The sequence below is a fragment of the Heliangelus exortis genome, chromosome 13 (assembly GCF_036169615.1).
Source record: "Heliangelus exortis chromosome 13, bHelExo1.hap1, whole genome shotgun sequence".
NCBI lineage: Eukaryota > Metazoa > Chordata > Aves > Apodiformes > Trochilidae > Heliangelus > Heliangelus exortis.
Window position 1 is genome coordinate 7,580,449 of NC_092434.1, and position 22,593 is coordinate 7,603,041.

Sequence of the window (22,593 nt, forward strand, 5' to 3'; positions counted from 1 at the left end):
GCCGGGGGGTGGCGGTCCTGGCACTCCCGGTGTGGCGGAGCGGGGAGCGCGGGCTTTACCTCAGCGGGGCGAACGCCCTCACGCGAGGCTCCACGCGCAGCACCCGCCCTCGCGACACAGCGCCACGCGCCCGGGCTGGAGACGACGACGCCCGGCGCACGCGCCCCGCCCGGCTCCGCTCCCGCCTTTCGCTTTCGGTTTCTCCGTAGCGCCCGCCCCTCCCGCCCTGACTGACAGCCCCGGGCACCACTGACCGCCTGGCCCCACGGCGGAGCCACCAATGGCCGGAACAGTATCCCGGCAGCCGGTCTGGCGCCGCCATGGAGGAACCGGAGGCGGTGGCCGAGGAGAAGGAGGTGTTGCGGGACTACCTGGGGTACTACGCGGGCCGAGGGGCGGAGGGGGAGCTGGCGGTGTGCGAGGAGGCGGCCCTGAAGAAGAGGGCGCGACGGCTGCTGGGCCCGCGGCGGGACGGAGCCCTGGACGTGCGCAGCGTGGCGGAGCGGTGCCGGAGGGCCCGGGGGGAGCGGGGCGGCAGCAGCAGCAGCGTCCTCCGTGACCTGGTGAAGGCGCTGGAAGTGCTGGAGCTGCTCTGCGTTAACCTGCTCCTCTCCCCCTGGAGGAAGGAGATCAGGTCCCTGAAGGTAGGGAAGCGCCGAGGGGCAGGGGCCCAGGCAGTCCCGGGAAAGGCTTCTCCGGCCGCGGGGCTGCGAGGCTTCAGCCCCCGGGCTGCGGCGCTCCGGGGAGAAGAGATCGGGGTTTTGGAGCCGCTTTTGAAGAGGTTTGGGGTGCCCTGCGGTTTGGGGTGTTCGTGGCCTTTGCAGGCCTGGTCCTCGCCGAGGCCAGGCCTCTGGGACTTCCCAGGGGTGCTGAGTGGTGCAGGGATCTGGGAACCGAGACCTTGAGTTATTGAGAGACGGCAGAGGAGTAAAGAGGTGCAATGAAAGGCTCAGCATTCATCTGAGTTTTAACCTTAATTTGCTTCTAGGGAGGGGATGCTTTTTAGCACAAGTTACCAGTTTTACTAAGTTTGATGCCAAAGGCCAGGTGGGACAGTGTTTTTCTGGTCCGGTGATTTTACCACCTGTTCTAGCTCTGGTGCTTGCAGCTGGTGAAGTGGGTAAAAAAAAAACCCTTCGGATAAAAGGAAATTATGCTGCTTTCTGTAGCAGGGTGGTCAAGGTTTCCTCTTCCCTAGCACTGTGAATGTATCTCATTGCCCACAAGAGACAGCAGTATTCAACACATGTATAATCTATTTGCATTTAAACAAAATTTCCAAACACCCCAGATGCAACCTGACATCCCTTCCTGCAGCAAGAGGTGCTGGTGAGGAAAAGCCATTACTTGCCTTATTTCTTCCCATCTGTGGATTCTCAAAACAGCTGGAGATTACAGTTATTTTCATTCATCTCCCTAAAACAGGGCAAAGCACAAGAACCCCAGGCTTCATTAAAATCCAGTTTTGAAGATCACCCCAGGCAATCCTAAATGCAAGACATGCCTTGCAGTTTTCAGGCCTGCTAACAGGCTAAATTAGGCAACAGTCAGTACCTTGTGTACACGCAGATTGATAAGAAGTTACTAGTTGTATGCAAAATACTTCTATATATATATATTTCCTGTCTCATCTGCACTGGTATCAACCCACACACAATCCCTGCTCCTCACATCCCCTCTAGAAGGAACAGGAGCTGGGGAGTGGAAGTTAGCATTGAAAGCTTTATCTGAGAAACAACTGAGGCCCAGTCCTGTGGCCTTTTGGGGGGTCAGTTTTGTTCTCGCCCTCAGCTTGTGCTGCTGAGACCAATGCTGAGGTCTCATCCTCACGAAGTATGTAAGTCAGTCTCAAGCTGGGCAGCCTGAAAAAAAGATATATGGTGCATCATGTCTGTTTCTTAAGAAAAAGATTAGATGTCAGTGATTTGCTCTAAGAGTCTTTGTTTAAAATCTTTGGTTTCATTGGAGTACATAAGACTTATTTCCGAGTTTCTCTAGTTTGACTAAAACTATTTTCTTACTCTTTTCCTTTTTGAAAATCGATGTCCTTAGCTAGTGTCTCAGCACAGTTAAACTGACATGATGTCACTGAAATTAATGTGCTATAGTAAAGCTATAAAGCTGGTGAGGCTGACCAAATAATGCTAGTTTTTAAGTACTTTTTATTTGTAGGGAAGTCTGTTATGGTTCCTCCACCCCCCCAGATGTTCATGTGTTTTTCAATGTTGCATTCTGTTTCAGACATTCACTGGTAATTTTGTCTACTATATTCAGTCTGTGCTCCCAGATGACACTGTAAAAGCAGTACTGGAGAAAATCGGTTACATTGAAACAACAGCAACAGAGTTTTCACTTGTCAAAGAGAGAAACAATGAAGAAACAAAGCAGACTGCATTTGAAATATTCCTGGCGAGAATTGAGTGTGAAACCATCCTTGAAATGACAAATGAAGAAAAACATGGCAATTTGGAGAAAACCCTACAGAAGAGAACACAAATGCACTGGCAGCATGGAGATAAGGACAAAGAGGACCAGACACCCCAGAGAGAAGATGCTGAAAATCTAGAAAAGAAAGAAAACAGTGAGACATCTCTGTGCCTTGCTACTCAACAGAAGTCTTCAACTAACAGCGATACAGCCTTTGAAGCTGCTGGGAACCAGAAGATCAAAGATGATGTGCCTCAGTCAGCAGTTACTCAGTCCACTAACAGGCTTCAGGAACACCAAAGGCAAGTCATTAACACAGTACACTTCCCGGGCAAATGCTCAGACAGTGAGGACTTCTTAATCAAATATAGTGACATTGTCATAGGACAAACGCCTATTTTCAGCGAGAATCTTTCTCCAAAAGCTTTTGAAACAAAGCCAGGAACCAGTCTAAGTGAAGAATGTGTTTTGGCAGTCTCTGCAGAGTCAACTGCAAATGAGATCAGGCCTGTGCCACTCTCACCAGGAGCGAGCGGTCCGCCAGCCTTTGCAATATTTGCTGACGGCTCTTGTGACAGGTCTTGTGAGTATAAAGTTCAGGAAGTCCCCAAAGAATCAATTGAAGCAGAAATTAACGATGCCATAAACTGCGTAGACCTGGACCCTGCAGATGAACCTAATGAGCTAAAGTCTATGCCTTACAAGGATATTGTGTCTGTCCAAACCCACAGTGTCCCTAGGGAAGAGGAACTTTGTGAGCTGTCTTTAACCTTTACAAAACTACAAATCAAGGACACTCAGGAAGACCTTACCTATCCAGTAGAGGAAACTGGCCAACCTGAGTCTGTATCATATGCAAGTACAAATGACAGGCACGAAAGAGAATTTTATCATTCCAAAATAAACCACATATATCTGAGTAATGCTCAGGTGCAGAACAGAGCAGCTGCATGTCCTGAGCCATCTTCAGACCTACGCTGTACTACCAGGAATGTGGAGGATCCCACTGCTGGTTCTGAGAGCAAGAGACTAATGCTGGATACCCCTAATGCACATGCAGCTTCTGAGTGCTTCAAACACATTAGAGAGCCACCTAACCTTACCTACATTCCACCACAAAGTATTGATGTTCGGTCTTCATGCCTAAGAAGGACCACTGCACAAGGCAGAAGAAACCTCTTGCAGCCTGAATGTGACTCTCCCAAATCCAGTGAGGTAAAGCTGGAGGACTGTAATTCAAAAGTAAATGAAATCCAAGAGCCTTATGTCATTATTGACAAAACTGACCAAGGAATGTTATATCATCACACTTGATTCTATCAGTGCTTTATCTATAATCTGCCTGGGTTTTTCCTCTCACTTGTGGCCTTGATCAGCTTTGCAGAGATGATTAGCCTTGTCAAAACAGTTAAAAAAAACAGCAAACAAACAAAAAACACCACCACAGCTTTTGTACAGTAAAATAGGGAAGTTGAGCAAATTTTTAATGGCCCCTTCTCATCTGGAATCTTTAGCACTGAAACCCAAATGGTCACTTTTCTGAAGTGCAGGCAATTTACATAAATTTAAATCAATGTAATTTGATTCCATTTGGCACTCCTTCATGCCAGACAGGTTTCTTCAGTTAAGCACACCTCTGCTGCTTCTTCCTGTCTGCTTTTTTTTTTTTTTTCTCTTTACAGACATTTCTGGAATAATCCTTATTCTTCCAAGTATAGCATGCTGGAAAACGATAGAAACAACAGATGAATGTTTCAAAATGGGATGACCCAACTTTACAGCTTTACAAATGCAATAGTTGGGTGTATGTCTGTAATTCCTGTGAAGCTGTGCTCTGAGCTAATCTTGCTCCTTTTTTTCAGATGAGAGTTTAGAAAGTTTTATAACATTCCATTAGGTTTAAAGAAGGAAATGTCCTTCTGAAACACTTTTTATTTTTATTTTTGCATTAGGAAGAACACTTTAGATCTTGGAGAGCCAATAACCTGTACTACAGGTTTTATACCTGTCTCCACTTGCTACCACAAAGAATTTTGGTAACCACCACAAATTTTCAGAGGAGTACTGAGCATTCAGATTGTTCACTGATTCCAAAGAGGGAGATCCAGCTATTGCTGCCATTTCTCTTGCCCTGTTTCTGCCACTTTAGCTCTCCATGAGCTCTGGAGTTCACTGCACTTTCTGTAAGCTCATCTCACTAAAATGAAAGGGAAGAACTGCCATCTTCTGCTATTTTAGTGGCAGGAAAAAATAGATCAGAGAAGGATTCCTGTGTGCAATAAAGCCAGGATAAGGGATACCCTGTTGGCAGGAGTGCTGTGTGAAAAGCACTGTGCTGAGAAGGCAAGGGAGCAGCATTGTTAGACCAGATCACCTGGAATCAGGAGTCCCAGTACTGAGAACATCTGCCTACACAACACTTGATTTAGAAAAGCACAGTCACTGGTGCTGTATTTCAGCACAATTTCCAGTGCTTCTTTATACTCGTTACCTTGAAAGACTTCAGAACTGCTTCAACTAACTTCAAGGTGCCTAGCTGCTAGCTGGGTCAGCCCACCACAACCTCCTTTTTCTTCTTTCCAGTGCCTCTGTGTTCTTCCCAAGCATTTTGATTTTTATAAGCTATATTTCCCCCTGTGGGGGTTATTAAAATAATATATATTTAATCTCAAATTGTGTCAATTTTTCAGGAACTCTTAATTCAAAACTGCAAAAAGTCCTTATAAGGAAAGTATCTCCTGAGTATTTAGATGACCACCAGTACTACAGGATTCCAGTACCTAACCTCCCAATTTTACTGTTAATGTAGCCACATGAGAAAAAAGGATTTAACAGCAACTTACTCATGAAAAAAAAAAGAAAAGGAGACTGAAGACTACTGCTTGAAAAGCCACCATCTTAGGCATCTCATGCCATTAATGCTATACTGATGGCCTTTATTAAACTTGTTAACATCTACTGTTAGAAACTTAAGTCTTCAATAAATTTCCCTAATGCACCTGAGCACAATTGCTTCTGTCTAACAGAATCAGAATCATTTAGGCTGGAGAAGACCCTTAAGATCATTGAGTCCAACCATCTTCAGGATACCTGGCATAAAAGGGACACAGATCTTCACTTTGCCCCCTTGTGAGTAGTTTTGGAGCAGCATCTTCCATGTCCTGGAGCTTATGAACCACCTTGATGGGGAAAACAAAATACAGAGGGTCTTACAGAGAGAGGAAGCGTAGCCCTAACCTGCAAACAGTGCACTGCTCCACAGAGTCACAGGAACACTGCTGGAGCTAATGTTGATATTATGATTAGTATTTTTTTAGTTTCTGAACAATGCCCACCAAACAAACTGCATACAATTTTCTACATATAAAATGGCCACATTTGGAGAATCTACTTTTTGTTAATATTTTAAAACCTGGATTGAGGAAGAATCTCCTCTTCATGGCAGGCTTGTCAGGACTAGTTAAGTGTTCTCTCTGCCTTTGATGGGAGAGCTGTTATGCACTTACAAGTCTTCTGGGTGTTTTCAATCTAAATTTCTTCCCGTTGCAAGAACACCCTCAACTTCCCTTCCTGCATAAACAGTAGGGTTTTGAAGTCTCATACTATAAATTACTTCCACATTTTCAAATTTTTAAAGTCTTAAGAGACAAATGTTTTAAAGATGCTTGTGCAAATAGAGGATTTGGAAACCAGCTGAAATAAAAGATGTCATACATGACAGGCCCCAAGCAGATCCCATGTGGATCTGCTTCCATGAGTAAGGTACAACTGGGTTAAAAATCCTTGTTGTAAATACAGACCTAGGGAGAGAGATAGACAAAAAGGACTGAAAGATTTCAGCCCCCATCTGCCAGTGCCTTCCTCTCAGTGTTTCTAGTGACTACTGCACCTCTCCTTGGCTAATGAACTTTAAGAGCAGCCACTCAAGCTGCCTGGACCCCTTTCTAGCAAAAGGCAATTTTGTTTGGAAAATGTGTGCCTGTCTTCTGGTGAGCTGTCAACTTTTAATTGTGCTACAGCTGGTCCTGATTGTCTATGAATTGAATGGGGATTTACTGGCTGATTGGAAATCTTTCCATCATAGAGACACAGGGCCAATTCTCTTTCCAAATTTATATGCCCTGCACAAGCATTTTGAATGGCTTCGCTCTTCCAAGCCTTGGATTGGACAAAGTCTCTTTTGATCAGTGCAGACACAGAGCTCAGGCAGCAGACCTGGTAGCTGGCTGATACTCACACCACCTCTCCCTACTGGGTCTCTCATTGTAGGAATGTTAAGGGGGAAAATGACTGTCACACATACACCCTTGCCCTGTCTGCAGGTGCTCAAGGAGCACAGCTTGGTTTTAGAACAAACTGTTGATTTTAAAGTCAACAATGAAAATGAAATTTCACTGTTTAAAAACCAAAACAAAACTAACCACAGAACAACCTCAGAACATCACAGGTGGAAAGCATGCAGGCAATAAAGAAAACAATACTACAACTTGACTCAGATTCATAAATGACAATCTTAAAAAATAACTATTCCCTGAGACAAAGCATACCTGAGAGGGACTAGTAAGGACTTAGAGAGAACCATAGAAAGCACTGAGGAAGATAGACATCTTTACTGTTCAGAGCCATCTCATCACAAAAAAACAATTTCTGAGACACTCCTTTATCAGTTTTTACATGTACCTAAACAGTGGAAGAAAAACAGCCCAGTAACCTTCTACCCCAGGTGAAGGTCTCACCTATGGGAAATTACCTGGCACAGCTCTCTGAAGGAGACAGCCTGTTCCACAAGGCTCCTTTTCACAGCACTGAAAAGTAAAAAACAAACTAGGATTGGGATGGAATATAGTGACATCTGCATAGCAGCATACTCAGACGAGGAGTCCTGACAGCTCAACACACTTCCTGGGGGATACAAAGGAGGAATGTATCACTATTACCTGGCAGAAGGCTCTAGGATGGAGAAGAGGGTTCAAATCCTTCTGGCATAAAAATAAGTAAAGTCATATGTATGCAGGTAACAGAGCTTCTCTATTCTGTCACTCTCCTCATTGAGCCTCTGTATGTGTTCAGCAGAGTTCATTCTGGAAGGTGGATGTTTACACAACACTAAACAAAATGGTGCCCTGATCCTAATACAGCATAAATAATTATCACGTGCCAGCCTCTTAAAAAGCCTCTTCCTAGACCAGCCATTAGTAAGGAGAGGGACAGAGACCTTCAGGTCTGAATTTTAAGAGCAACTAATGATTGAATACCCAGCACTTAAAAGTCTCTGCAGGAGGAAGTGCACTGAAGATAGATGCTGGTTTATTTCCTGGTGTAGGCAGTCATTTTGTTTGCTGAATGCAGTGAAAACAAATCTCAAGTTTGTCCAACTGTCCAACAGTTTTGGACAGTCACCTCTGAAATGTTTAATCAAACAATGAAGATCTCCTAACCATGCTTGTCGTGCTAAAATAAATACACAAAAGGCCAGGCTAAGAATACAACTGTTAAATTTGTTATTTTTGCCTGTTTCTCCAACTTACTCCACATCAATTTATATGCTGCTCCCAGATATTACTGATTTCCTAAGACACCCTGACCAGAACAAAGTAAATACTAAAGATAAGACACCCTTCTATCAACACCAGTATGTAATAAAAAAAGGCAATAGAGGAGATAAATCACATTCCACACATTGCAGTTTAGAGGGTGCCAAGGCACTGGCACAGGCTGCAACCCCAGGGAGGTTGTGGAGTCCCCTTCTCTGGAGATGTTCAAAACCTGCCTGGATGCAGCCCTGTGTAATGTGCTCTGGGTTATCCTGCTTCAGTGAGAGAGTTGGACTGGGTGATCTCTGGAGGTCCCTTCCAAATCTGATAATTCTGTGATTCTGTGAAAACTAATTAATCCAGAATAGCCAAAATGCATATAAGAACAGTTACCTATGGTTCAGTCTACAAGTACAGGCTACATCCAACACAGGGACCAAAGTTTACCTGGCCCACTCCACTGCTACTGAATTGCAATTTGCCTACAGAAACAGAGCAGTTATCAGAAAACAAAAGTCTTCATGAAACAAAAGCAAATACATCCCAGGCTTAAAACGAGCTATTTTTAATTACACAATATTTTTATCTACATACCTACAGCAGACTGCAAACATTTTAACATACAGGACACATAAAAAGCATCTGTTTGATTTTATTCCCAGTTTTCCTTTAATACCCCAACCTTCATGTACATGTAAACCTATACATGAAAAGTAATAAATACCAGAATATAAAATAAACTTGTTCACTGTAGCCATTGCATCTGTAATTTTTAATAAATTAAGTTATAGAAAAGACTTTAATATTCTGTTATAATTACTAATATCCATAACAGCCATCTAAATTACTGTTTTCATATAATGAAATGGAATATAAAGGATTCTGATAAAATATAATGGAATCTGATAAAAAAGCCTAAATTGCATTCAAAAGCTGTAGGATTCTTGGTGCTCCAAGATTCTCTGAACAAAACAATGAAGTCCTATTTTCTGGAATATGTGCAACATATACATCCTTGGCTTCTACAACTGAAGATGACCAAACTTCAAGTTTATAGAACTATTTTGAAAGAAATAGTTCTTTTTATCTGTTACAGATAAAAGAAAAAAAAAAAATTAACAGAAAGTTTAAAGAATAACTATGACCTTCAAAGAAGCTTCAATAAGTTAGATGGCTACTTAGCACATATTTTTAAGAATGCTAAAGCTTTACAACAGAACAGGATGGGAGTACTGACTTCACAAGCTGTAGTATACTAATACAGTACCTCACTAGGAAATGCTCTCTCAGTGCACTGATAATTATTAAGTTCTACTGATTTGGAAAAAAAAAGTATCCCACCAGATGGAAATAACAAGAAATGAACTGCATTTCCTGCCTTGGAAAATGGTGCAGTCATTTGAACAACAATGGATTTTAGGCACACCACAAAACCAGTCCACCAAAAAGCTACAGAATAAAAGCAGTGAACTCCAAAAGTAGCAGTGGATAGGGTTCAAAATCAGGTGGAACACACAAAAGCCAAGTAACTGAAAATTTGTATCCTCCAACAAGTTACAGTCAAATGTCTTTAATCATCTATCAAAGTACTAACTGAAGTCTTAGATATTAACCACTTTTAGGAGCATTCACTACAAAGCTCTGACAGATGGTCAACTACATTAAATTAAATGTGTTTTAAAGCATTGTTAACCCTGCTTGCTCCAATTAAACCAACCAAAATTATTACAGAAAAAAATGTATATTCTGTACTTCAGAAATCATTCCCCTCAAACCGAAAAAGTAATGTGAAAACAGAAGTGCTGCATTAGAAGGATTATCTTAAAGACCACACACAGGGTGAAGCAGAAATTAAGAGCAACTCAACACTTCAGCTAAAGAGAATGAAACCTCCACTATGTTTCTCTATTCCCAAATTACTGTCAGTGTAAACTGATCAAGAGATAAACCCAAGTAACCACCTGTATTTGCCTTTCTAAAACAAAGTACAAAGAATCCAAAATATTCAAGCACTTTTTTATAAGCATTTGAAAGAAACAAATACAGTTCTGCACACCCTCTATTTTCACTACTTCTAGCTTGGCCATCAAAGGGCCAGTGATTTCATGAACACTGCAGAGAAATAAGCCCTTATAAAAACCTATCTTGGAAAGAAAAAAAAAGCCTAAAATCCATTCTACAGCCACTTATGAAAAATGGGGTTTTTGCCACTGAATTCAGTGGGTTTATACTTGTGCATAGTTCTTTAGAACTACAGCTATATTGTGAGTTTAAACATAAGAAACTGAATTCAATGAAATTGCATTAGTCTAAGTAGGATTTAAGTCCTCCTGTTTTGACCTCTTGATCTGTTTAACAAAGCTACTTTAACTCAATGCACTTCATTTGCTTCCTCTAATAATAATTTAAAAAAAGACATCCTCGCTTCTTGTATGGAACTATTTCTTTCAAATTACAAAAATAGGGCCGTCTTTGGAAAAAAAAAACACCTTAGGTTACTTACAGGAAGCAGCAGAAAAGTGGGAAATGGGAAAAATAGTCATACTTTAGCTGAACACAATTGACATAGTAATGCTGAAGGAGAAACTAAAAACATGAAAGAGATTTGGCTTATATTCTGTTTAAGACTTGTATCTGAATGTTTCATAGAAGTTTACAACATTCTACAGACGGTAATTCAGAAGCAAAAACATTACATTTAGAAATACTAAAATACTCAAAATTGCCCCTAAACCAGACTTTATAGACAAGGTTTTAAAAATACAACTGAAGAGTTCTATAAATGGTGTTGCATATTATATGGGTTTAGTATTTGGTCCCGGTTTTCTTCATACTTTTCTATCATTTTCTGCATGTCATGGTCAGCTCCAATAACCTTGAAAAGAAGAACACAAGCATTAGAAATTATTGACACAATAAAAGGTTTGCTTTTAAGCAAAACAGAACTACAACTGAAACCAAACTGATACAATCCTAGAGATCTGTACAATTAGCTTTGTGTCCTAAACTTGACATACACTGAAGAGCTGTGTCTGATCCTGCAGAGAACCACAGTGAACAAGAACTTCAAATTCCAAAGAGATGGAAGACAAGGTCTATGCTCTACATTATTGACAGGGGTTTCCCTTCTCCAAAGGGTATTAGAAAAGCAGATTATTTGCTTTTATCACTAAATACCACTCATAATATTAGAAATGTAAATCCTCCATATGCTTAATTGGTTCTAACTAAAATACTCACAAGCACTGGGCAGGGAACTTTAAACAGTGTATGTTTAATGAGCCAGTCTTCATAAAGTTGATGAATAGCTTCTAAGTATTCCTAGAAAAGAGGCATTCAAGTATCACATATGACTTGGGATGAAACATAGATTTCAGGTTTTATATACTTGATAAGTAGTTAGGAACTCCATATAAAAGCCAGCATTAGGTACTTCCACTAAAAAAAATAAAAAGCATCAGACATTTCTTGAGAAAAATTAATTCCCAGAATAAAATTTTACTCCATGAAGAACCTCAAAGACACAGAGTTTACAGGAGCACAGGGCTCTCAGGTCCTTTTAAGATGAAGAACCATGTTTTTCTCCCATAGGTATAATCTGGCTCAAGATTTTACAGAGAAAAACACAACAAAGAGAAGCAAGGACAAAAAGGGTAAGACTACAAACAACATGTATTGAAGGCACCTTCTGTGTCATTACAATTTGCCTAAAATTTGCCCAGTTTACTTTGTACTAACTGACTCGGTTTCCTCTAAAAGCATTTCTGCCTGTCATTAACTATATTAGGGTTTTTCACAATGACCACCTGACATTTTTCACTTATAACTGCTTGCCCCTACCCCTCAGTAGAGCTGCAAAGCAACAAAATGTCTCTTCAGATCTATTATAGTGAAGATTCTTTTCTCCAAGGCTAAATTTCAGATGGCCCAAAATTTATCTGTTTGCATGTATCTTCAACTGACCACTGCTTCTACTAATTTTATCCAACACTAAAAATACCTTTGTAGTACACACCGTACTTCTTGTTATTACATTTATTTCTGGTTAGGTTTTAGGAGAAATCTTATTTATAGGTAAGGCCCATTCTGTAAGCTGTGACACAGAAAGTGATCATTCAATTACTACAATTTATTTTTAAGTAGATTCCCAGGCTAACAATTTTCAAAAAGTTGCTTGTTTTCAGGCACAAGCAGAGACGTTTTTAATGCATAAACATCCTGGTAATAGCAGACAACCAAAAAGTGCCCACGTAAATCTGCAGCACCTGCATGTATGGATATGTCTACTGGAACAGGGTGCTTTAATGACATTTAATGATATAAAAACAACTGTCTTTTTATGTCTCAGAGAAGATTAACACTCGATTAATACTGCACCTAAGCAGACAGCTATTGTACACTGATTACTAAAACATAACACTTGGGAAAGTCAGTGTGCAACATAGATCATTTCTACAAAATAAAACAAAATTAAATACTGAAGTTCTAGTTTGCAACGGAAACAGCTGCACCACATTTTGTCAACACACTTGTGATATGATTTTAGTATATAAATTGGAATCATTATGTTTTTGAAGCTCATTGTAACCACATATATTGAAACAACTCCTTACCAGAGGAATGATCTTTTCCTCTTCCCTGCATCTTCTCTTTAACCTCTCGTAACAAACCTCAGGAGAAGTCTGCAGATAAACTGCCATAACAACAATTATAATAGTTATGTTCAAAGATCAGCTTTAAAAGCAAAGAAGAAACTTATTTCACAAACTGTAGAAGGGAAGAATCCTGACTTGGGTATCACCACCGAACCTCCCCACTTTGGCAATACTGGTAATCAATCCATGAACCATCCTATAATTTATGCTGTGAAATGCTACACATTGCAACCACTGTTATGTATTGAATAGTGTGATTATTTATGACCCAAAAAACCAAGAATTAATTTTTTTCCCCAGTAAGGAAAACCACCCACAAACATGCCCCTCCACATTTACCTATCAAGTCAACCGAAACATCAGTGTTGTTCTGGATCCAGTCAAACCACTCAGTTAGGACAACATAATCCACCTCTGGCATTTTTCCACTGAATAAACATAGAAGTTATCACTCACAGACCAATTCTAAAATTTTTTTTTTTTTCACCCAACTAGAACTACACCAAATTTACTCCAAATTCAAAACTTCATAAAATGTTGTTTGTACAATAGAAAAAACAAATCTTTTTAAGAATATGCATTAAACCAAAGTTTGTATTATTAACAGTTACAAACATCATTTATCTTTCCTATTACAGTTAAGAAATAATTACTTGGTGAATAAAAAGAAAAACAGTATCATGTTGGCATTTATACAATAACAACAAATTAGTGTCAATGCTATTTATTGCTCAAGATTTTTATTTCAGGATAATTTCAAATATACCTGAACTACTGCAGTGCATGTCACCAGAAAGGTTTGATTTACTAATCAAAACTGTCAATTCATTATTGAGACCCTAATAAAGAGCAATGAAGAAATAATGACACCATATGAATAAAATTTACTCCTACTGTAAGAAATATTTGTGGAAAGAATACTGAAATAATCACACACCTAATTAGAACTCTGCATTCAGAGAGCAGAGAATCTTGAAGACAACTGTCAGAAAGTTATCTTAGGAAGAATAATAAAATATGAAAGAACTCCTGTAAAAGGGAGTCTACAGATGACACACTGAGAAACACGTATTGTTTTTATCAGTATCAGAATTTTCAATTACAATTATATTCCTAAACAGTCAAATACTACAGTTTTATATTATCCTGTCTTCAAAACTGGTGATAGTAACACATACTCCACACTCTTTCCTAAACGCTTCTACAACAGAAATATAATGAAGAAATAGGATTGAGAGGCTCCTGTCCTCTCCAGCTGAATAAGACCTGTTGGAACATTTTCAGTACTACTGAAGGAAAAGACTCAACAGATTTCTCAACCATTCTTCTGACATGATTTGATCACTGGCAAAACTGAAGATAACCCAGAAAGATCTTTCCATTTAAGTATGCAAGAAAGCAAAACCAGCATTTGAACCACCTCCCTTCTTTATCTGCCATTCAGCTGAGCATCTTGCCTCACAAAGCACTTAAGAAATGGAATAACAATTCACAGCTATTCTTCTAATGTATCAATCAGTGTATGTGCCATAAAAGGCACTGAAGCATGTTTCATCTCAGAACTTTGCTGACATTTGACCCCTGAAACACAGAAGTAATAAGCTTTATATCACAAATAACTTACGAATTCAAAAGGGAATTGCTAGTGCTTATCCTGGAACATATTATGCATATTCATGTGTACACATTTACAACTCTTCTAGTTCTACACCTAACGTGAGCAAACCTTTCAGAGCTCAACTCAGATGTGCAATCAGAGTAAGGACTTGGACACTCCTGCACATCTGTGCATGCTGGTGAAGCTGACAGCAATTGCTCACAATTTTAAACCTTCCATCATTGTCATAAACCTTACTCTCTCTCTGTCTCTCTGGAAATAAAACCTGCAAAGCCAACACACAAATGCTGAGTGACACTGGATCAAAGACGAGCTGGTACTCCTGATATTCCCCCAGCTCTTCATCCCTTGCTTAAACTAATCATTCTCCTAAAGGAGAAGAGCTTGTGTAGACTAGAGATAACAAGGGATTCTTCTCCATCTTTAAGACTGGGGCCCTAAGCAATAATATACTCTTGACAGAAAAGAAAGGAAATAACCTCGGCTCTTTGGAGCATGCTTAGGCCATTCAGTTTGAGTCTTGTTAAAAGCCTGAACAAACAAAAAAGTTCCCTTCTTATTATTATTTTTTTATTTTTAATAGGAAAATTCTTTCCATGCAGCTATTTAATAATCCTTTGCAGAAGATCCCCATTCAATAGCTTGAGCCTGAGGGGGGTTTTGATAACATTTCCAGCAAAATTTAAAGACACATCAGGTCGGTTTTGTTTTCCAGACCTTCTTTCAGACAGGTATAATTCAGTTTCTACAACAAGCAACCTTTCTTGTTTTCACTGCATGATTTTTTCATGTTGACTAACCTACAAAAGAATTAGGATTACTCCCCTACAGAGAAAGGAGATTTTTTTCTACGAAATAGTAACAAAGAAAGAAAAAGCCTCTGAAAGAATACAAAGGCATTTTCCTTTGCAAAGTCTGTTTAGTTACACAATCATTTTTAAAACTTTCATGCTGCAACTGGACAAAAAAAACACAGTATGGGAAGCAATCATTCCAAGTTATCAGGCCTTTCCCCTGCCACAGGGCACTATTATATTTCTACATAAAAGTAGTCCCTAAACTGTAAGCTACTGGATATACTCAGAAATTATCATGAAAGCTTACCCTGTTCTTAAACTCTTTTCAAGTACTTTTGACCACCACGGGAGACAGGATATGAGGGAAGACAGACTTTTTTTTTTTTAATGTGCTTCAAAATGGGTATTTTCATGTAGCCCAATTTTTCCTTGTTTTATTTATAATCCTTTTGCAAACCCTTATGCCACAATTTGGTTTGCTACTGGGAGCATCATGTCTTCTAGCTTGCTGTAAACAAAGCAAATGCCTTCAGTCCAGAGCAACAAAGTTCTCAGGTTTTGCCCCAAAACCATTTTATCAAAAATGTAAAAAAAAAAAAAAAAAAAAGTCGGTAATTTAAAATGAGAAAGACATTCCAGTACATTTCCACTGCATATAGACTGGAATAAATAATGTCTCTTTCCATTTGCCTCACTCCTTACAGTGTTTCCCTCAACTTTAAAAGCACTTCCAGCAACAGACTGGGAGCTTATGTAGCATGGATGCCATCTTGTGGCATGCAGGCATTCTCCCTGCAGACAAGCAAGAAATGGGTTTTGTACCTTCAGACCACTTAAAAAAACCCATTAAAACAACAACCTGTTACATAGGTCAGCATGCTAAACAAAACAAAAAAATCAGCTGGAAAATAATGAAAAAAGAAATTCAGCTGGAGAGCAGTTAACTCCAATACATGGTGTATGAAATATTAAGATTTGGTAAATATACAGGAGCACGTTGGACAAAGGCTCTCGTCTGGCCCAAGTCCTACAGGTTTTATTCCACCAGCGGGCACCATGTCCCACACAAAACACACTGCCACTCCTGCACAGAAATGACAGATTTCACTGATCACTTAGATGCATATTACCAAAAAAATCACCAGTTGATTTTCCATTGTTTCAAATCTAATTACATCAAGGAAGTAAAGTAGAAAACTAGATACCATACCTTCGATACAGATTTTCCACAAAAATGTATTTTGCACTGTGAATTGATCGCTCCATCATTCTTACAGGGGAAATCTACAAAATAAAACTTGAGTCACAGATCAGATTACATTTTTCAGTATGTTTGTTTCTTTTTGAGGTCATACTGCACATTATGTCCTTTACACTCCGATATATGTAACATTTTCAGTTCTTCTAGATCTTGTGACGAAAAAATTTACTGGCAAAGTAGGAACCACAACAAAGAAGAATTTTTAACCAGACTTATGGTCACTTCTTCATAATATTCATAATTAATTTGTTATTATACACACGTTTGAAAGGTGGCTGCAGAAGCATTCAGCTCAGCTTGTGAGGGGCAAAAAAGCAGCAATCCCCTTAGGGTTTGCAGAGCAATGGGAACTATTGCTACCTGGATTGCTGCCACCTTCAGGTGTGTTGCTGTGTCAACAGCACAGGCCTAACCAGAGAAACTGTAAAAAACCAGAACTTTTTAAATAAATAATTACAACTGACAAAATATCAATGCCTTTGGCAGTCTTGCACAAGTTCAAACAGAACTTCATTTCGGAGAAGGGGGGTTCTCAGACACTGTGGCCCTTGCAGAGTAAGGGAACCTTGGCAGAGCTGTTTCAAACCAAATATTCTGCACATTAGAGACCATGACACAACAGTCCTGAATGAACTTCTTCTGCAACAACAGGAGATTTCTATTACCTTGGAAAAACACCTCTTACAAAAAGCTAGTATGTGCAGTATGACCATCATATGTGGTACTGCTGAAAGTCTGCCCTAATACAAGCTCAGAAAATAATGCAAGAACAATCATTAAGATAGAAGGATGCCACACCTGAGATAAGATCCTGTAATCAGGGAATCAAAGATTTAGCACAGAATGTAATGAAAGGAATTAGAAGGAAAGAGAAATTAACAGACCTTGATAAAAAGGTAGAGTGTGAATTGATACAGAAAATGAAAGAGTTACAAGGAAAAAAGCATGCAAACCATCTGAAAAAAAGCAAAAGAAAAATATAGTGGAAGTATTTTGGATAAACGCAAGAAGCAATGGATAAAATTGAGAATGGAGCAGTAGGATGAATACCAGCACTACCTTTAATATTATCTAATGTTTGCCAAAGGTTTGAAACAGCTAAATGTAGAGAGGCCAGTTACAGACATGTGTGACAATGAAGAGATTTGCACAAGTCATAAGGGTGGTGAGGAAAAAAAAAAGCAGTATTAGTTTGGGAAAGTGAAAGTTCTGCAGGCAGGAAGCAGACACTTCAACCCTGGGGCAGATCTTGAGCATTTCAACATCTTTGACAACAACAAAAAAAATCACACTCACTACAGGAACAAAGAATGCAAACAGTGTCCTAACTTCTGCATACAATGTTAAAATATTTATTATTCATAACGATATCTAATTCCTTTTTTTAATTAAAATATGTTTGTTTACCATTGGTTTGGTATGCTGCTCCAACATCGTGAGCTGTATGTAAGTCTGCAGTGTTATCCCCCATCTTGATGCATCTTGGTACATTAAACCCTGGAGTCAGAGATGGAAACAAGACAAGACATTTTTGTAAGGTCAAAGAGCAAAAAAAATAAGTTGAGTATTTTGTATGATTTCGCACAACAGAATTGCTAAAAGAAGTGCACTAAAACAGCTGACAAGCCATTAACTGACAAGAATTAGGTGATCATTTGCTCTCTGCAATACAGATATAAGAATTATGGTCCTGGTCTTCGGAAATACAAAGTGGGGCATTTGGATGCTCACTGAAGTCAGCAGGAATTAGTTACTCTGTACCTGGAACAGTAAGGACTAAGGCACAGCTCATTTGAGACAGTTCAAATATGGATAGCAATTAAAAAAAAAAACAAAAAACCAAACAACAATAACAAAAAACCCCGAAATCTGCTACTCTATTTCTCTTTTTATGCACTAACAGACTCTCAGTATACCCCGTCCATCCAGAAATGCAAATACAGTTCCAGTAAGTATGTCTGGGCCTCAAAAAAGTGTCTTTTAACACAGAGAGCTGTTGTTCCCACAGGATCTTCTGCTCTTCCTTATTGCTGCATTTCCAGACACAATAACAAGCAAAAGTCTATCCTGCAAAGCAGGGAATAATCTGACTGAAAATAAGGCATCATTCAGAGTCTATCTGCTGAGGTGAGAAACTTCCAAGTCAGCAGCATGGCTTCAGACCACAGATCTGACCTCTTTCTTTTCTCCTTGTCCAAAATCAGAGAGAGAAAGGTGTTCTGAAGTGCAGATTGTTGTGATGATGTGCAACACAGCCAAGCATACCCCATCTCTTTACTAATAATAAGAAAGTAAGGCATCAGCAACTGCTAGCAAAGATAATTTACTTTTCCAGAGGACCTGTGCTAGCAGTTAAGTGCATCAAATACATGTTTGGGCATGGGTGGTTTGGGGTGTATCCACATCGCTGTGTTGACAGCAAATTCCATATGACCTTAACATAGATACTGCCAACAATGAGATTTTTGCAATGGAGGTGATTTTACAAGCAATGAAAACTGACATCAGAAACCTCTTCAACCATTCCAGCAGCAGTGTACCTGCAGATGTTGCCAGAGCCCTGACTACTGCCTCTGAGCACAGCTGTGACAAGGGGACATATTGTGGAGATCTAACAACTACCAAAAGGACAACAGAAGCTCTGCAACACCTCACAGGACTGGATCTTCTGTATCTTCAAACAATATTAACCAGTCAGCTCCACCTCTCATTTTCTGAGGTCATTTAATATCAACGACATTATTCCCTTCTTTTAAATAGGCATAAGTCAATGTAAAAACAACTGGCCCACTCAGGGCTTACCCAATAAAAGAACCAGTCTTTGCCAAAACCACATTTTATGTGCAATGTTACTATTAAATGCATTTCTTAATCACAGTAAGAAGTCTTCTTCATCATGGAGCTTTTTTTTTTTTTTTTTTTTGCTGTACAAGATTACGACCACACCTCTTAAAACAGCTTTCCTGATTGTTAAGAAGCCCACACAACTGTCTGCTGAAAGGAACAGTAATTGTAGAATTAACTTCTGCCACTTACCAGGATATTATGACCACGAACATTCCTCCACTTAGCTACTGGTTCTGTCAAAACCTTGTTAAAAAGAATGACTCCATATTAAACATGTTTTAGATTCAAAATATGTAATTTGACCCTACAAGTCTACAACTATTTTTAATGAATAAGTAAGTCAGAGTATTGAGGCCTTGCACAGAAAAGGTCATTTCACTTCAAAAAATAGCACTGGAATACAAAAAGTAATAATGAACAGAGTTTAAAAACAGAGGAATAGAATTACACATCTTCTTAGCATTTTGAAAAGGCCAGAATAAAACACTGGATTGATTACCTAATGAGTCTGGATATAATTTCACTTTTTTGACTCAAAATCAGTATGACATAAAGCAAAAATGGCTTAGCTGAGTACTGATTGTGTTTCAGTGACCTACTCATGCTCAGAGAGTAACACTTGTCAGCAAAGGAAGAAAGGATCAAAATGCTGTCTTACTGTGTTTAGTTTCATTTTTGTGATCTAACAAACACAATGTCTACAAAGTTAGGAAATAAATCAAAAAAGCTTTACTCTGAATAGGTCAAATCACAAGGCTTCTCTGGTTCAAACAGGATCTAAAACACCAAAAATACTGTAGTGGCAGTCTTAAGAGAACCTGATAATCCTGGGAGGTTAACAACATTTTTAAAAAATGCTGCGCTATATGCAAATTAAAGTTTGCAACCCTTTGGGGTTTTTGATCCGTAAGGATCATTCCTGTTAAATTACCAAATTACATCTGGCAACCCAGCATTTCAGTGAAGAATACTAAGACTTATTATCAAACATGTTCCCAGGTCTGCTTGGAAAATAGTTAAAATCTAATGCACACAAAAACAATTGCTCACTGAGGTCTGATCTTGATTTTGTTTAAAATACAGTAAGCCTGCCCTTTCCTAATCTTTTTCTAAACAATACAAAGGCAAATGCTGTAACAGATCTTTTAAGATCCCCAGAGGCAATACTAACAGATTTTTCATTGTTTTTAAAAAGCCATCCATTTACTGGGGCCTCAGAATATGACATCAGTACTTTTACACCATTACTTCTTTGTCTGCACTTTGCTCTTTCCTGTCACTTAACTTAGATGTATCTGGTAATAAACAAACAAACATGCCCAAACATGCCCAACCCATGTGAGTTGCAGTTATTTCACTGACGTCGAAACTGTACTCAAAAGGTTGTACTGGTATTTTGGCATCCAGTACTACATTACATATGACCTGTGTTTCTCTTCTACAATTTGACTATAAATAATTGGAGAATGGAAAGCTAAATACATGCACCAATAAGTTAACTGGCAGACAACCCACTGCTCCTTTTTCATTAGCCTAAGAAAGGACAACACTTTTACATTGACTGTCCATTCTGTCAAGACAAGCAACTGTTTAATGATGACATATAGACAAATGTACATCCAGTACCTCAATGCTGGTAGTTTGTGCAAAATAATCCAGGCACGTTGTTTTCCCGCTTGCAATGTTCCCCTCGATACATATCTGAGGAAAGACAGCACCACCTTTAAAAAAAATGTGCTATCAACATCTCATACATTCCCATGGTCCCCAAGAGTTTAAGCAGGTCACTCCCACACTGCCTGCCTCAACTCACCCCAGAGACCCCTGCTTAACTTTCAACTTAAAAGAAACATCAACCGGAGTAACAATTTCAGTATCCATTACACAGATCTTAAGCTCCAAGATGCACCAAGTTTTTATTTTCAGAAATTTGCACAGTTCACCAAAAGGATTTTGTTTCAGCTGCTTTAATTTATATATTGAACTAAGTAGATTCCAAATACAACAATGTTGAGCACTACAATTTACAAAAGGAAAAAAAGACCTTGCAGGCAGGGTTGTGTAGGGTACTTGCAAAGCTACACACAGCACTCATCCCAAACTGACACCTGGCCCTAAAGCAGTACCTTCCATTTGCACAAATCCCTCACTATTTTATTGCAACTTATAGAACCTGATAATCATAACCTTACAGTAAGAGCCAGTGACAGACCCACCAGCTGTACATCCCTCAGTAGAACAGCCATATCCTATGGTTAATAATGTACACTTACTCAGATCATAATAAGAAGTTGTGATTTACATAGTTTTCTGACCAAAATGCAAATACTTACAACCATCTTTCTATCATCTTCTTTTATCAGATGTTTATCTAGAATGAAAATAAACAGAAGTTACGACAAAGAACTTATAATCATACTGAGCTCTTCTTGGGAGCCCCTTCACAAAGTTTTACATTCTCTATTGCCAAATATGAGTATTTTTTAAATTACCAGCTCTGAAGTTTTGGGTAATCATTGAGCAACAGACACAGCAGACACACTATTACACACATTGACAGCTTTAGATTGAATTCTTCATTATCCTTGCCACTACAAAGAGACAAACAAGTGTCTACAGCCTTCACCAGACATTCGTACTGGTCTCCAGTCACCATTCCTGAGGGGGACAAATTAGTTTTGGGAAGGGCAGTCACAGTGTGATGCCCACCAGCTCCATAGGCCTAGCTACAGAGCTAGGCAATGATGTAGATTTTAGACTACTTCCCAAGACGAGGTGTCTTACACCTCAAAACTCTAAAACTTCACAACCATGGAACTCCTCCAAGCAACAGCAGGCTCACTACACACTTAACAAAATAAAACAAGGCAGGCAATTTCAGTAACCCCGCACAAGGAAACCCTGATGTCGCAGTGAGGAACCACAGGACTAGCAGGAGCAGGTCCTACCAGACATGGGAAGAGGCAGTGTGCTCAGTCCGAAGAAATAAGGGTGAGGGAAACCTGAGAGATTCGGAGGCTCCTCACACCACTCAAGATGTCTGGACAGAATTTTAACATGGATTGGGCGCTACTCCGCCCCCCCCCCCCCCGAGGCGCCCCCGCCTCCCCTTCACCGCGGGAGAACCCCAGGCGCGTACACCGGGTGGCTCCAGCCCGGGATCCCCACCCCTGCCTCGCCCGCCCCTCCGCTTACAGCCGCCAGCGCCGCTCGGGCCGGGCCGGGAGGTCAGCGTCATCCCGCCCGCCGAGGATCCAGCCGCCGCTGCCGCTCCGCCCGCGCAGGCGGCCCCCGGGACGCCGCTCCCCGCGCACCGGCGGCTCCGTGACCCACGCAGAGCCGCGGGCCGTGCCCAGGCCGCCCCGAGCCGCCACATTGCCCATCCCCGCCCGCGGCCGCCACAGGCGCGACCCGCCCCGCTTCCGCCCGCCGCCGCTCACTTCCGCACCCGGGT

At 40.1% G+C, this 22,593-nt stretch overlaps 2 protein-coding genes across 12 annotated transcripts; one reads left to right on the forward strand and one right to left on the reverse strand.

Annotated features, from left to right (window-relative positions):
• Window positions 1-233: 233 nt before the first annotated feature.
• LOC139801981 (uncharacterized) lies at window positions 234-5,430 on the forward strand. Its single transcript, XM_071756686.1, has 3 exons — window positions 234-644; window positions 2,242-3,642; window positions 4,110-5,430. Exons 1-3 carry the CDS (start codon window positions 321-323, stop codon window positions 4,122-4,124), a joined length of 1,740 nt encoding a protein of 579 aa, XP_071612787.1. The 5' UTR covers window positions 234-320; the 3' UTR covers window positions 4,125-5,430.
• Window positions 3,876-22,582, reverse strand: TK2 (thymidine kinase 2). 11 transcript variants are annotated; one of them, XR_011728443.1, is made up of 13 exons: window positions 22,335-22,581; window positions 21,473-21,510; window positions 20,766-20,840; window positions 19,329-19,382; window positions 17,700-17,789; window positions 16,242-16,315; window positions 12,956-13,044; window positions 12,575-12,654; window positions 11,202-11,282; window positions 10,796-10,836; window positions 7,177-7,232; window positions 5,518-5,606; window positions 3,876-4,149 (listed from the first exon to the last, which is right to left on the reverse strand). XR_011728443.1 is itself a non-coding variant. In XM_071756688.1 (13 exons), exons 1-13 carry the CDS (start codon window positions 22,513-22,515, stop codon window positions 4,128-4,130), a joined length of 984 nt encoding a protein of 327 aa, XP_071612789.1. In that variant the 3' UTR covers window positions 3,876-4,127. The 11 variants fall into 11 exon arrangements, 8 of the variants coding, with proteins under 8 accessions (XP_071612789.1, XP_071612790.1, XP_071612788.1 ...); XR_011728442.1 differs by having other exon boundaries at window positions 3,876-5,061; XM_071756688.1 differs by having other exon boundaries at window positions 7,163-7,232; window positions 22,335-22,515.
• Between the last annotated feature and the right edge of the window lie 11 nt (window positions 22,583-22,593).